This window comes from Somniosus microcephalus, chromosome 12 (assembly GCF_052327205.1).
Source record: "Somniosus microcephalus isolate GS21.2 chromosome 12, FLI_Smic_1.0, whole genome shotgun sequence".
NCBI classification, from domain to species: Eukaryota; Metazoa; Chordata; class Chondrichthyes; order Squaliformes; family Somniosidae; genus Somniosus; species Somniosus microcephalus.
The window spans coordinates 85,171,051-85,187,829 of record NC_140998.1 but is presented as its reverse complement, the minus strand read 5'-3'; the positions used below and the strand labels follow the sequence as shown (position 1 = coordinate 85,187,829).

The following is a 16,779-nucleotide window of genomic DNA, read 5'->3' as shown; positions in this document are numbered from 1 at the left end:
GTAAAGGGATCATCACCTACTTACAGGTTAGTTGCTGATTGATTTCTACTAGTTGTTGCTGAGTTTGTAGAAATGTTTGGTGCTTTCTAGACTTCTTTAAAGTTGCCTAAAGTCTACAAGGAGTGGTGTGGCACGTGCTCAAGGACTTGGTACTGACTTGCAAGGGGTCTCTCAGCATGGCCGGTAGAAGGCTGCTGACATTTTGTGGGGGAGACTGCAGATAGTCTTGCAGGACGACCTCGAGCAGCTCTGGGCCTAGAAGCCCCAACAGTAGACTGCGCCACCTTGGCATGGGCAGCAGCAGTCTGGGCTGGCTGGCTGAAAGGCAACAGCAGGGGCAATGGAAGAGTGGCAGTGGTGGGAGGATGAATGCTGTGATCCTGAGAGAGGACAACAGGTTTGTCCTCCATGGAAGCACTGCCACTCCCCCGGGGTGACGCCTCAGCAATCCTACTAATCTGCTGGAGGACAGATTGCTGGACTGCTGTGACACGCTACAAGCCCCTTTCAACAATAGTAATCTCAGCCATGATGGCAGCAGTCTGTGCTTGCATAGAAGCAAGCTGAGCTTGCATGACCTCAGTCTGAGCTTCCATTGCAGCACTCAGACATTGGATTGCTTCTGCTGGTGCTGCAATGGAAGCTGAGATATCGGCCATCAAACGCTGCATGATGGTTGGGTCCACAATTGCGCTAATGGATCTGCATTCAGGCTTTCTGGCAGGCTTGCCAATGCACCAAGCATTTCATTGTGCATAACCATCAGCGTTCTTCTGTAGGCTGCTCCATTGAAATCCTCATCTGAGTCCTGTGCAGCAGAACTCATGTGCTACCTCCCCCTCCGGGTAGCTGGCACCTGCGCTACCCTTTCCCCCTGCCCTGGTTGCAGCCCACTCATGCCCAGTGACTCAGCACGTGCAGAGCACGGCTCTAAACTACCCTCTAAAGTCCGCGCAGTGCCAGTATCTCAGCTGGTGGCTGCGAGTGTCAGATCGAGTGACTGTGTTTCTTCAGCATCACTCTCCTCATCCTCTTGCTCCACTGCCTGGCCAGGTTCGATTTCTTTGGTCTCTGAAATGAGAAAGGCACAAGGGTAGGATTGTGGTGAGGGGAGTGGGAGTGGGGGTGAGGGGCGAAAGCAAGAGTTTCATGCTTACTCCATCTGCAGCTTGTAAGTCAGAAGAGATTGTGGGATGAGGGGAAAGTGGGATGTGAGAAGGAGGATTAGGTATGAGCGTACTGCCATGTTCAGTGGTTTCAGCGCCACCACTGGCCACGGCCTCAGTCACACCCACTCCAATCATGGCAAGCACCATCTCCTTGAGCGGGGTCAGGATATGGAGCTGCAGCTGCCTACGATTGTGCACCATCTTGTCCTGCAAGAGAGAGGGAAGTGTGTTAGTGAGTGTGGTGCAGTGTGTTTGGGTGATGTGCCTGTAATGGTTGAATAGCTGACGGTGTGTGCAAGGTGTGAGATGTGGGTGTGAGGCTTGCAGCAGTGGTAAGTATGTTAGGGTGAGATGAAGCATTTGAATATGAGGTATAAGTCATGATTGGTGGAGATTGTTGGTAGGTGAGTGATGGGGGTGTGGTGCATTGAGCAGTGTGAGGCTCATGGTGCAGTTTGTGGGATATGGCATTTGAAAATGAATTCACTGACCTTGACCACCCATGTGAGGTCATTATACTTCTTCCTGCACTACATCCGGATCCTCGGGCCTACACTGTTTGCATTGACAGCGACGGCTATCTGCTCCCATTCCCTTCTCAGTGTCTGTCTGGAGGACCTCTTGGCCCCCTGTGGATAGAGGACATCTCTCCTCCTCCTGTCTACCTTCTGCACCAGGGCTTTGAGTGCGGCATCTGAAAATCTTCACTCTTCCTGTAGGTCACACACTCTTCTGCAACGACTTCCAGTACCTGCTACAGCCAGAATGCACCTCCCGTTTATGAAGTGTAGGCTGGTTTTAAGAACTGCAGGCTAGCTTTAATTGGTACAGAAGCAAAATACTGCAGAACCTTGGTCATCGACCTGAAACGTTAACTCTGTTTCTCCCTCCACAGATGCTGCCTGACCTGCTGAGTATTTCAAACATTTTTTGTTTTTATTTTAGCTTTAATTGGTGCCAGCCTTGCATGAAGTTGGGCCCCCTGCTGATCATGCAGCCACTCAGCAGCGCGTTTAGCACTGGGCTGCATGCCACTAGCATTATAATTAGCAGGCTGCACCACCCAACCATCATGCAGCATCTGATGGCCGATGTCTCAGCTTCCATTGCAGCACCAGCAGAAGCAACCCAATGTCTGAGTGCTGCAATGGAAGCTCAGATTGAGGTCATGCAAGTTCAGCTTGCTACCATGCAAGCACAGGCTGCTGCCACCATGGCTGCGTTTACCAGTGTTGAAAGGGGCTTGTAGGGTGTCACATCAATCTGTCCTCCAGCAAATGGGCGTGGGTTAATCGTGCATTGCGATCCCCGCACCCGTTTTCAGGGGCTATCCAATTTTTAGCCCACTGTCTGTCTGCCTCCCTCTATCAGAGCTTGATACATTTTTGATGTATATAGAATGTTTACAATTTGAACACCAACAGCAGTATAATTTGTACGGTCAGTCATTTTGAAGTGGATCTCTTTTTCTCCCTCTCTTTCTCTCTCTCACACATAAATACACAGAAAATCTCTCTGACTAAAAAAAAAATGCTCTTTATAAACTTTACCCAAATTAACTTTTTAAAATTTGTCCTCTAATTTTCAAAAAATAAATGCAATAAAAAACAACCCAAAAGGTTTTGTTAGAGACTGAAGAGAAGCATATTTATACTAACTAAATGCTATTGATACATACTGGAAAATTGTATACATTGCACATGCTCAGACTTTGGGATCTACCTTCAGTTAACAGAGTTAAGGGAAGAAATTCCCCTCGGGCTCCTTTGGGGCGCTAAATCAGAAAAGCTGGAAAAGTTAGCGCCAGGCGCTAACCTCTTCCAGTTTGTCTGAAACTCCCATTTTTTGCCCCAAGAGGGAAGTGGAGTGCTAAATCAACTGCTCCACTTCCTTCTTGGAGCGCAAGAGGAGGGGAAGTTCATGACCAGGGGTGATGTGCTCAGCAGCGCCACAAGTGGCCAAGTGTGGTGCTGCTGCGTTGCAGGGGCTCTTCCCTGAATTAAAGGGAAGGGCCCCACGCTGCGAACTCTGCAGTTCTTTTTAAACTTACCTGGACCACTGGGGAGCAGGGGTGCTGCGCGATCATATCGTGGCATGGACCCTGCGTCCGGAGGCAAAAAAAAAGTTTTAAAGCCGGCCACCTCACCATTAATTTCCACCCTGCTTGCATCCCCTGCAGCAGTCGCTGCCATCGCCTGGTGCTACTGCAGCAGGTGAAGGAGAATTTTTGAGCTGGGACGTGACTGGGGCGATGCGCCCGGAGAGGACATCACGACCTGGTAGCACCGCCGCTAACCTCCCGTAGAATTTGGCGGGAGGCGTGGTCAGCGCTGCGCCCGGGTGAAAATGCCTTTACGCCCCATTAGTACCCCCCACAAGAGATGCAAAGGAGGGGATTTTCTCCCCCTAAGAGCTTGAGGGAAAAATATCAAGCCAGACCCCAGCTTTTTGTAGAGAGAGATATAAATTAGGACTCAGAATAGGTTTATGATGCCACCCGCAGTTAGAAACAAAACAGGGGAACTGGAGGCACTCGTGCGTTGCGAGGAACCAGACATAGTAGGGATTACTGAGACATGGCTACAGAAAAATCAGGACTGGGAATTAAACAGTGCAGGGTATAACATATTTAGAAAATATAGAGAGGGAAAAAGGGGAGGTGAAGTAGGTTTACTTATTAGGGATAACATAATGGCAGTAGAAAAAGTGACACAGCTATCAGCAAGACAAAAATAGAATCCATATGGATAGAGATAAAAGATAATAAAGGATCAATCACACTAATAGGTGTAGTCTGCAGACCATCTAATAATGGAAGGGAGGTGGAGGAAGAAATATGCAGACAAATTAGGGAAATAAGTAAAAAACATAGAATAATAATCATGGGGGATTTGAACAACCCCGATATAAATTGGACAGAAGAGGTAGGTAAAGGAGATAAGGGAATGGAGTTCCTACAATGTGTTCAGGTCTCATTTCTAACCCAATATGTCAAAAGCCCAACAAGAGGATTCGCTATTGGATCTAGTAATGGGGAATGACCCAGAGCAGATAAGAGAAGTAAAAGTAGTATAACATCTAGGCAATAGTGACCATAATATAATATGCTTTAAGATGATAATTGAGAAGGACATATGTATGATGAAAACCAGGGTAGTAGATTGGAGAAAAGCTGATTTTGAGGGGTTGAGAATAGAACTTGGGAAAATAAAATGGGCAACAATATTGGCAAACAATGATGTAGAACAGCAATGGGAAACATTTAAAATGGTGTTCAGGAACAATATATTCCACTAAAAGGAAAGAACAAGCTAAACACTAAAGAGACTCCATGGATGAATAAAGCCATAAGGGAACAATTGAGGGTAAGGAAAGAGGCATACATTAAGTACATAGACAGCAGGGGAGTGCATGATAAGGGAAATACGAAGAGATTAGGAGGGAAGTCAAAAAAACAATTAGGAAGGCAAAGAGGAACTATGAAATTAAATTATCAAGGAACATAAAACAAAATAGCAAAATACTTTACAGGCACATCAATAAAAAAAGGAAGGTTGGGATGGGAATAGGACCATTAAGGGATAGATAGGATAATAACACAGGTAATGATAGAGAGATGGCAGAAATATTAAATAATTATTTTGCTTCAGTATTTACCAGGGAGATAGAACAGGTGGACATGACATTGGATGATGAGATTAGTAATGCGATAAGTGCATTTAAAATAAAAAGAGTGGATATATTAATTAAACTAATCAAACTCAAAGAGGATGGTCTGGATGGATTGCATCCACACATTTAAAAAGAATCTAGGGAAGAGATAGCAGAGGTATTACTACACATATTTAATAATTCGTTAGAAAAAGCTGTAGTGCCAGAGGACTGGCAGATAGCTAACGTAATACCTATATTTAAAAAGGGAAAGTCTTGCTTGACCAATCTCACTGAATTTTTTGAAGAAGTAACAGAGAGAGTAGACAATGGTAGTGTAGTAGATGTCATTTATCTAGATTTTCAAAAGGCCTTCGATAAGGTACCCCATAATAGACTGATGAACAAGGTCAGAAAATGCGGAGTCGGGGGACAAGTAGCAGAATGGATAGCTAGCTGGCTTCAAGACAGAAAGCAGAGAGTGGGAGTAAAGGGTAGCTATTCACAGTGGCAGAAGGTGGGTAGCGGTGTTCCACAAGGATCAGTACTGGGACCACTGTTGTTCACAATTTATATTAACGATTTAGGCTTTGGAATCAAAAGCACTATTTCTAAATTTACAGATGACACCAAATTGGGGGGGCTAGTCAATACTGAGGAGGACTGCAACAAATTACAGGAAGACATTAATAAACTTGCAGAATGGTCATGTAATTGGCAAATGAAGTTCAACACAGATAAATGTGAGGTATTACATTTTGGTAGGAAGAATAGGGAGGTCACTTATTACTTGGAGGGTGCGAGTCTAGGTGGGATAGAGGAACAAAGGGATCTTGGAGTACAAATACACAAATCACTAAAAGTTGCGACACAAGTTAGTAAGGCCATAAAAAAAGCAAACCAAGCACTAGGATTTATTTCTAGAGGTGTAGAATTGAAAAGTAGGGAAGTTATGCTAAATCTGTATCGAACCTTGGTTAGACCACACTTAGAGTTACTACGTACAGTTCTGGTCACCATATTATAAAAAAGATATAGAGGCACTGGAGAGGGTGCAGAGAAGATTTACAAGGATGATACCAGAAATGCAAGGGTATACATATCAGGAAAGGATGAACAAACTGGGTCTCTTTTCCCTTGAAAAAAGGCTGAAGGGTGACCTAATAGAGGTCTTTAAAATTATGAAAGGTTTTGATAGAGTGGATAGAGAGAGAATATTTCCACTTGTGGGGAAGAGCATAACTAAAGGCCATCAATATAAGATAGTCACCAAGAAATCCAATAGGGAATTCAGGAGAAACTTCTTTACCCAAAGAGTGGTGAGAATGTGGAACTCGCTACCACAGGGAGTGGTTGAAGCAAAAAGTATAGATGCATTTAAGGGGAGGCTAGACAAGCATATGAGGGAGAAGGGAATAGAGGGTTATGCTGATAGATTTAGATGAGGAAAGGCAGGAGGAGGCTTGAGTGGAGCACAAATGCCGGCATGGACTGGTTGGGCCGAATGGCCTGTTTCTATGCCGTATATCCTATGTAATCCTTTGCTCTTGGACATTTGCCCCTGATGAGGATGAGCTATGTGCCTCATTGGCTGGTTCAAAGCTTGAGAGTTATGCTACTGGGTTCAGCAGTGCTGTTAGATTCAGAAGTTAATTTAATAAACTTCCACTTGCATTAGTAATCTGTGTGATGAGATGCTCTTTAATATAAACATGATAAATAATCTGGTTGCTTTATATAGATGTTGTGGTGGGTTGCTGGTTTTAGATCAAACTGAAGAGCTCTTTTGCAGAGGTTCTGTTAAACACACAGCATCAATATTAACACCATATTCTACACACTACTGATTTTCAAATGTTAGTTCTGTTCCAAAAATACGCAAATCTCAACGTATGCAGTGTGAAATTAATCAGATATTGATTTCACCCATTACTTGTACCATCAAAGCAAAACCTTCTCTGTGTATTTAAGAGATCAGGAATATTTTAAATTTGCAGGAGTCTGAAGCAATAGTGATGGATACTTCTATTAAGAACTGAGGATGCTGTGTTGACTGTGAAGACAGAAGATGTGTAGGTTTCTGCAATGTAACTATCAATTTCTTAAACTGCAATTTATTTGAAAGTCTAAGTTGTGTGCCCCTATCTGCCAGATCACTTCTACTATCTGTATGTAATGCGCTGCCTCTCTGATTGATTATCCCTTTTATGACGACCAATTGTAACACTGCTGTGAAGTATAGTGAATCTACCCAGTTCCAAGACAGCTCGGCACAGTTTTCTGTTATCCATCATTTGTCTATTTTTTCCTGGCATGTCAATATTCCAGTAATAAAGCTTGGTAGGACATTGACTGTAATCACTACTAACCTATTTTCGATACCTTCTGAAAGTGCAATAACAAGAGCTGAATCAAATCTTAAAATGTGTTCATTGTGCACAACCATCCTGGTAGGATATGCTCAGCAAATTAGGGTACGGTAGCATGGTGGTTATGTTACTGGACTAGTAATCCAGAGGTTGGGATAATTTTCTGGAGACATGAGTTGAAATCTCACCACGGCAGCTGGGAAATTTAAATAGTTAATTAAATAAATCTGGAATAAAAAGCTAGTGATCATGAAACTACTGGATTGTTGTTAAAAACCCATCTGGTTCACCAATGTCCTTGGGAAGGAAATATGCTGTCCTTACCTGGTCTGGCCTATATGTGACTCCAGACCCACAGCAATGTGGTTGACTCTTAACTGCTCTCTGAAATGGCTGAATAAGCCTCACCACCACTTTCTCAAGGGCAATTAGGGATGGGCAATAAATGCTGGCCTTGCCGGCGACGCCCACATCCTATGAACGAATAAAAAAGAAATGGAGGTCTCTGTTTATCTTTGTTTGGGGCAATACATCCAAGTCAATTACTGCCTGCTTCCTATCAATGGACTTTGTCCCTTAGCTGGAAGTTCAGGACACTTTGGGCTGTAGATGTCTCCACAGTACCTGTGAATGTCTCTGTGAACAGGAGGAGGTACATCTATACAGGGTTGGACTAGTCTTTACAGCAATTCTTACCTCTTCCCTTCCTTCTGGTGAGAAATACTTTACTACTGCAAAGTGATCCATGTAATGGCCTGACCAAGAGCTATTAAAAATGTTGGCAATCGAGCTCAAATGGCATTTGCTAGATTTCCATCAGGACCTCTGGGTAGGGGATGGTCATTGCTATTGTTGTACTGGACAGGATGCTTTAATGTAGGTTTGATTTTGATGCTGCTTTGCTAGACCTTTGTAAGTTTCTTCATAATTACAGTATTGAGTTATGTTCTGTATCACTTCTGGTGATGTATGTAGTAGCCACTCATTTGTTAGTATATGGTTTCTGTTGTTGACCAGTAATGCAGTTTACTACTGGTTATGAAGTATGCTGAACTAATCATACTGCAGCACTGAAGCAAGAAAACTTTGAAATCATTGTGCTCAAAGAAACTCCATTGTGATATCCATATATGAAATCTCTCAATAAATGCTAGGCTGTTCTTTTAATAAAGAACTAATGCAACTGTCTACAAACTGTACCAGAAGTTTGAAGTATAACCAGACTAAATCTCCTGTGAGAAAACAACAAAAACCTTTTTACATTAACTACTGTTAGAAAAATAGTTAGAAAAATAGCTTAAATTAGATAAGTTGTTTGAATCCGTTTTTACTATTACTATGTTGGATAACGTCAATTTTAAGAGTAAAATAGTAATTTCACAATCAACAGTTTCAAGGAATGAGTTAATTTAGTGACTATCAGTAATGCTTTAGAATCACACCCAGATATTCGGACTCTAACAATTTCTGCGAGAAATTAAAATATTGTCCAATTGGCGGCCTTGATCTGTGATTGAGTCGTAATAATGGACTCTGGTTTTACCATACTGGAGAATAGAGAATATTAGGTTGACTGAAGGGTTTGAACTGCAATTTCATCCTCACCTTAGTTCCCCAGTGCACAGAGGCAGAGTATAACTGTCATCTGTGTGGAACTTCAGTTTCTTATTGAGTGTATTTATACAGTTCCTGAGTAATATACTTTAACTTGCCATTAAGTTAGAGAATTATTTAACATAATAAGAGCCCGGAATAAAAAATTAGGAATCCAACCCCCTATAAAAGGTAACTCAAAAAAAAATCTGTTTCTTTGTGAACACAGCCCAGAGTTTTGTGTAGACCACAAAGTATGGTACAGCAGCGCTGGAGTAATGTGTTGGGCTTCTATTTGGATTAAGCAAAGTCTTTATAAGATACAAAAGTGTATCGAAAGAATTTAAATGGTACCTCATTTCAATGATTTATTTTGTCCTCCCAAGTCTCTTTAGCAATTCTTAATTATTGGGAATATAATATAAAAATACAAACATCTGCTTTGTTGATTAGCTAATGTTTAAAATGTTACTAAAATTTTAACATGTAGTTTGAAAAAGAAAATGAATCTACTTTTCATTTGACTGGATTACCGCAATTCCCACAGAGCAATAGTCGTGTCCATTTCTTTAAGAACAGGCAGGCAGTGAAATGACGCAGATCAACTGCTGTTGCATTCACAGGGAGGTTAGCTCCCTGTTCAAATCTTGCTGCTCTGATTCCAGCCCAGCTACAGCAGCAGCCCGAGCGAAAAAGAAGTGTTCAGACTCAGGTTGAGAGAGGTCAAGTCTCAGTTACCACGTTATAGAAAGGTTCCCAGGGAAACAGCACATCAGTATCCAAAGCATGCTGCATCGCCTCCAAACAATCATTCAGGCAGCAGACTTAGCTTCACCACTGGGTTTCCAGCACGGTATCCGAGATATGTGCAGCTACAGGAAACTATAAGTACAAATAACTCCAAGAATCACTGCAGAAGATGAAGAAGCATTCGGCTAGAGTGGCACCGCTAGCTGCTTATAGCACCTCAGTTTTAATAGCTTCAGTAATAGAAGGTAACCGCAATATATTGCTAATCTCACTTTTTGTATATCCTTCCGTTTTAAAATCAAAGTTACTGGATAGATTTCAAAACTGCTTTGAATTTGTGTTTTGTGAGATGACTCAAACTGCTGGTAAATTTTTTATTGTTACATCGGTGTTTAATTCATGATGTAATGTATATGCTAGCAGTGAGATGGAGAAGCATTACAATGGAATGTACATTTCCTGTTGTTGCAATGAATTGCTGCTCTGGTACTAATACTCTCAGAATTTTCCCAATCTCTGTTGACTCACCTAATGCTAGAGGCAATGTCAGCAGAAAAAGAATGAACTGACAGTTATTAACATCTACCCTGCTCAAACTAAACAGTCAGGATGCCATTTACAATTATATTTAATTTAAAAAAGAATCCCAATGGAATTGACTCATTCTTTTGAATGTGAGTGCATAGCTTTCAAATTGTTTCTTTGTAGGGTCGGTTGTATTTAATCTATTATTAAGTGCATGGTGTGGGTTTTGTATTTCATCAGGGGACTGGGCTGTTGACTTTGCAGCGTTTCATCTGCTATTGACTGTGAAACTCCTGTAAACTAGTCAAATGTTAATTAGGCTAAATAATGAAGCAGTTTAGGCACTGATTGCATCAGACCTCTGAGTAGGAATGGAGTCCTCTTCCTTACCGAGTTTGCAAAAGTTCATGAGTTTTATGAAATTGATGCTGCAGAAAATGAGCAACATTGCTGTTTGTTTCAACCTTTTTAGTTTTAAAGTGTGAAATTAGTTTGGCAGAGTCTGAAAGGATGGTTACTGAAAGACAGTGCATTTCATTTGGTGTGTTTATATATGTATGCATGTATATTTATGCATGTGTGTGTGTGTGTGTGTCTGTGTATCTATCTTGTCCAAAATGTTCTAATGGAAAAATCGTTTTATATAAATGACACATTTAAGATGGCTCTACTAATCGTTCAATAAACCTACTTTTTAACAAAGTCAGTGTTAGTTATTTTTAAAAAGAAGTTTAATTATTTTCTTTAAGTATCCTCCTTTAATGTGCGGGTATTTAATGTGTCCATTTAAAATATTTTTTAATGGTAGCACACGGTCAGTAAAACCAATTACAAATGACTACTGGGAACAGACCCTGCAAGTGAGGCTGCTTTCAGTTATAACATCCAACTCCCTCAGAAATTCTCTCAAATAATTGTGAAGACTCACTTGTGAAAAAGCTGCATGAACATTTTAAATGGGTAATATTTCTTATGAAAGACTTTAGCCTAGAAATACTGTTGGCTAACAGCAGACAGGCATTTAAGGCAGTCATGTGATATTCTTCTGTCCACTACTATAATGACAAAGCTACCCTTGTCAAGCTACTGTTAAAATATTGGATAGAAGAATGTCAATAAGATTTTTTATTACCAAGAATGATCTTGGGCATTTCTTACCAGAACTCAGCATTGCAAGTATTGAAATATTGAAGTAATTTACCCTGTGTTCTAAATGAATTGTTTCTGAAAAGAAAATGATGGTTGATTTTTCACACTAATGTTCAATATATGAATTATATTAATTTTAATATATATTTGTATTGGTGATGCGTGCGCTGTTGCGATGTTATGTTAAAGATGTAAGGTGCAGTTAGTTTAGAAATTATCCAGTTTGTAGAATAAGGAAGTGTAGCCCTTCAAGGAATGGATTCTGATTGCATTTTCCAAAATGTGACTACCATTTGAGAATGGAAAGAAGCAGAAGTAGGCAAAATTGCATGGTGTTTTGTCTTGTGGATTTTACACACCCAACAGAACTCAAGGGCTGGATTCTCGGCGGATCCGTGGTGGGCGACGTCGGTGGCGGGTCCCGGCCTCGCTGCTGGCTCCAGCCCGCTGTCCAAAATGATTTTCCCTTGATTGGGCTTGTTAAGCCTGCCCAGCGCGTTTCCCGGTCCAATTGAAGGAAGCGGGTCTGCTGACATCATTTGATGACATGTCATCAGCTGGTTTCCTTAAAGGGACCATGCACAAATTGATTTTGACAGCTATGCTGTCAGTGTTCTACAGCATTGAGGTGCTGCAAACACTGACAATCACTGCACAAAGGTGCAGGGCTGCACCCAGGCTGTCCCATGACTCCCTCCATATGCTTATGGAGGGAGTCACAGCATGCAGGGAGGTCCTCTTCCCTTCCAATGGGCGGAAGAGACCTCCCCAGGACACCAACGCAGCCTGGTTGCACATTGCACAGAAGGACACAAACAGGGATGTCATCAGGAGGACCAGGCTGCAGTGGCGCAAATCTTTCGATGATCTCAGTAGATCACGAAACATTACTGCAAAGCCACACTCAAACTCATTCTGCTGTGCCACTCATCACATTCCCATCACTCTGCCTTCCCTAACCTACTCCTGCACATCCTTACTCACACCAACTTAACTTGCACCTTCACCCATCCCTCTCTATCTATATTATCACATCCCCATTTCACTAGCCACCCCTCACACTCACCCTCATCCCAGTCCAATCTTACATACTAACAACACACAAGGGTAGCTACTTGTGTGTTTTAGTCAATGTATGGTGAATGTGAAGTTTCTGTTACTGTGTTGTCAAACATTGAAATCTTTATTTTCAACACTTTGCGTTCTTGGACAGATTTGCATGAACCTTTGGAAGTGGCTTAGTGAGTTGCAGTGAATGATGAGACATAACAGTACCCCTGCAATGGTCATAAGTGTGAAACAAATGACTTGGGCATTGTAGGGATGCTTTATGGTGTTGGTGTGGGGTGGTGCCAACCTGGCGCATCATGTGGCAGCCAGGGTGTACAGCGTCAAGTGAAGTAAATCTGGCCATGGTGAGGCCATCCCTGGCCTCCCGGGCAGCAACGTGGTCGGGTGCTGATGTCCTCTGTCCTGTGCAGCATCAGTTGATTGTGGAGAAGGTTGGTGTTGTTGTTGGAGCTGCTGGTGTGCCTAGTGACGTTGGTGTTGGGGCTGATCATGGTGGGATTCTAAGGACCAAGGTGAGATAGTTTCAAGGGCACTGATGCTGATGTAATAGATGGCAGGTAAGCTTGAGATGACAGAAGCAATCGGTCAATGGTGAGAGAAGTTATTCCAATGAGGTGACACCAAACACCTGCAACCTACATAAAGCTCAATCTGTCTTCCAAATGCAGTAAGCAACAGCTTCTGAGCTTGGAAAGTGCACAGATGTGAGATGGGAGCTTTTATAGTACATTTGCAGCTGTCAAGTAATGAGATGATTCCATGGTCATATAGCTCCCGACCTGCTTACCTGACGTGATCCCCGAGCAGCGTGGACCCCATGAGTGACCTCTTAAAATGTAAAGGTGAGCTCAAAATACTTCTTAATGGGCTGTTAATAAGGTCATAATGACCTGAATTGCCTCCCCCGCTGCTGCGTGTCCCGACCCGCTGTCAAAATAAAAACATTTTCCCACCCGACCCGCCACCGAATGCGGCTGCTGACCCCCCGAAAAATTCCCCCCGAAGTGTTCAAGTCTGTGAATGTACAAATTGAGAAAGCATGTTGTAGAACAGTCACAGAGGTAACAGCAACATATATATAAAAGCATTTATAAATCATCGTAGTATTGCACAAGATACTGACCATTTGCTTCGAAGCAGAACACAGTTATAAACATTCACTGTTGCTGTGTGGGCACTGCTGTTTGCGGCCAGAAGACACTATCGGATAATCTGTCATCAGAATTGATGGGAATTACAAACACTCACTGAAAAAAGCAGCTGTAAGTACAAACATAATCTACCTCAACTATTCATCAGATACTCTATTGTAATAGATTATCTGATGGGGTTGGGGGTAACATAATAGCATGGATAGAGGATTGGTTAATGGCCAGAAAACAGAGAGTAGGGTTAAACGGATCTTTTTCAGGTTGGCAGGCTGTAACTAGTGGGGTGCCGCAAGGATCAGTGTTGGGGCCTCAGCAATTTGCAATCTATATTAATGACCTAGATGAAGGGACTGAGTGTAATGTATCCGAGTTTGCTGATGATACAAAGCTAGGTGGGACAGTAAGCTGTGAGGAGAACACAAAGGACTGGATTTTACTCACCGAGATGCATTGGGGGCGGGACTGCTGCCTTCCTGGTTCTAGTCCTGCCCCTAGCAACGTCTGACGCACAGACACTATTTTCCCTTGATTGGTCTTGTTAAGACCGCCCTGCGGGCTTGCTGGCCAATTAAGGGAAAGCCGGTGTCAGATGACATCAGTTGATGACGCTTCATCTTCCGGTTTTCTTAAAGGCACATGAACCATAAATTTTTGACAGATGATTTGACAGTGTTTGCCAGCATTGAGGTGCTGTCAAACACTGACAATCACTGTACACAGGTGAGCCCTTGCACCAAGGCTCTCCAGTGACTCTCTCCTTAGGATGAAACAGATGGCAGCTGCAGGTGAGGGTACAGAAGCGATCTGTCACTTCTCCCATTGAGGTGAGGCCACACAAACACTTCAAACCTTGTCACCTACAGAAAAATCTTAGCACAATAAAAATGACTTTCCCAACATTTCCTTACCTCTGATACTCACCAGTGCCCCATTGCATCCTTCACACCACTTCTGCAGCTGTCATCTACACACCAACATAACAACAGACCCACAGCATGCCTCACTTACCCTGGCGGGGTTCCCCAATGTTGGGAAGCCCACAGCAGAAGTCTAAAAATTGGAAAAGGCTCTAGCTGCCTGTTAACTACCTGTTAACAGGCAGTTAAGTGGCTATAATCCTCTTCCCGCTGCTAGGAGTCGGGTCCCTGCGCAAATCGGGCACCCGACTCCCAGGACGATTGGTTGGAGGCAGGTTGGGAGTGGGTTTGGGACCCGCTCCCATTCTTTTTGAATTTCCCAGCAGTCCTGCCTCCAAACCTGCCTCCTCAGGCTGGTAAAAGCCCATAGATTCTGCAAGGGGATATAGATAGACTAAGTGAGTGGGCAGTAAAGTGGCAGTTGGAGTATAATGTAGGGAAATGTGAGGTTATTCACTTTGGTAGGAAGAATAGAAAAACAGAATATTTTTTAAATGGTGAGAAACTTTCAAATGTTGGCGTTCAGAGAGATTTGGGTGTCCTCGTGCAAGAAACACAGAAAGCTAGAATGCAGGTACAGCAAGCAATAAGGAAGGCAAATGGCATGTTGGCCTTTATTGCAAGCGGGTTATTGCAAGGGAGCATAAGAGTAAGAAAGTCTTGCTACAATTGTACAGGGCCTTGCTGAGGCCACAGCTGCAGTACTGTGCACAGTTTTGGTCTCCATATCTAAGGAAGGATATATTTGCCTTGGAGGCGGTGCAATGAAGGTTCACTAGATTGATTCATAGATTAATAGAAACATAGAAGATAGGAGCAGGAGTAGGCCATTCGGCTCCTCGAGCCTGCTCCGCCATTTAATGAGATCATGGCTGATCATCCAAATTCAGTACCCTGCCCCTGCTTTCACCCCATATCCCTTGCTCCTTTTAGCCTTAAGAAATATATCTAACTCCTTCTTGAATATATTTAATGAATTGGCCTCAACTGTCTTTTCTGGTAGAGAATTCCACAGGTTCACCACTCTCTGGGTGAAGAAATTCCTCCTCATTGCTGTCCTAAATGGCTTACCCCTTATCTTTAGACTGTGACCCCTGGTTCTGGACTCCCCCGCCATCGGGAACATCCTTCCTGCATCTAATCTGTCTAGTCCTGTTAGAATTTTATAAGTTTCAAAGAGATCCCCTCTCATTCTTCTAAATTCTAGCGAATATAAGCCCAATCGACCCAATCTCTCCTCATACGTCATTCCTGCCATCCCAGGTATCAGTCTGGTGAATCTTCGCTGCACTCCCTCCATGGCAAGAACATCCTTCCTCAGATAAGGCAACCAAAACTGCACACAATACTCAAGGTGTGGTCTTACCAAGGCCCTGTACAACTGCAGCAAGACATCCTTGCTCCTGTAGTCGAATCCTCTCACTATGAAGGCCAACATACCATTTGCCTTTTTAACCACCTGCTGCACTTGCATGCTTACCTTCAGCGACTGGTGCACAAGGATACCCAGGTCTCATTGCACTTCCCCTTCTCCCAATCTATTGCCGTTCAGATAATAATCTGTCTTGCTGTTTTTGCCACCAAAGTGGATAACCTCGCATTTATCCACATTATACTGCATCTGCCATGCATCTGCCCAATCGTTCAACCTGTCCAAATCATACTGGAGTTACTCGGCATTCTCCTCACAGCACACACGCCCACCCAGCTTTGTGTTGTCTGCAAACTTGGAGATATTACATCTAGTTCCCTCGTCTAGATCATTAATATATATTGTGAATAGCTGGAGTCCAAGCACCGATCCCTGCGGTACCCCACTAGTCGCTGCCTGCCACTCGGAAAAAGACCCATTTATTCCAACTCCTTGCTTCCTGTCTGCCAACCAGTTCTCCATCCAAGTCAGTACCTTACCCCCAATCCCATGTGCTTTAACTTTACATGCTAATCTTTTATGCGGGATATCGAAAGCCTTCTGAAAGTCTAAATACACCACATCCACTGGTTCTCCCTAATCTATTCTACCAGTTACATCCTCAAAAAATTCTAGTAGATTAGTCAAGCACGATTTACCTTTTGTAAATCCATGTTGACTTTGTCCGATCCTGTCACTGTTTTCCAAGTGCACTGCTATTATATCTATTATAATGAACTCTAGCATTTTCCCCACTACCGATGTCAGGCTTACCAATCTATAATTTCCTGGTTTCTCTCTACCACCTTTTTTAAATAGAGGGGTTATATTAGCTACCCTCCAATCCATGGAAACTGTGCCAGAGTCTATAGAATTTTGGAAGATGACCAGCAATGCATCTACTATTTCTAGAGCCACTTCCTTAAGTACCCTAGGATGTAACTTATCAGGCGCTGGGGATTTATCGGCCTTCAATCCTGTCAATTTCCCGAACACCATTTCCCTACAAATGCTGATTTCATT

At 42.9% G+C, this 16,779-nt stretch overlaps 1 protein-coding gene across 2 annotated transcripts in view; it reads left to right on the top strand.

Annotated features, from left to right (window-relative positions):
• Nucleotides 1–16,779, top strand: part of slc35f4 (solute carrier family 35 member F4) — a 350,033-nt gene that overhangs the window by 211,621 nt on the left and 121,633 nt on the right. Inside the window, exon 1 of one of the 2 annotated variants that reach the window (XM_086003261.1) lies at nucleotides 9,360–9,777. The exons of the other annotated variant lie outside the window; for it this stretch is intronic. Within the exon in view, the coding sequence (XP_085859387.1) occupies nucleotides 9,702–9,777 (76 nt within the window). The 5' untranslated portion in view covers nucleotides 9,360–9,701. Of the gene's footprint in view, nucleotides 1–9,359; nucleotides 9,778–16,779 lie in introns of those variants that run through there. 2 annotated transcript variants of the gene reach the window in all.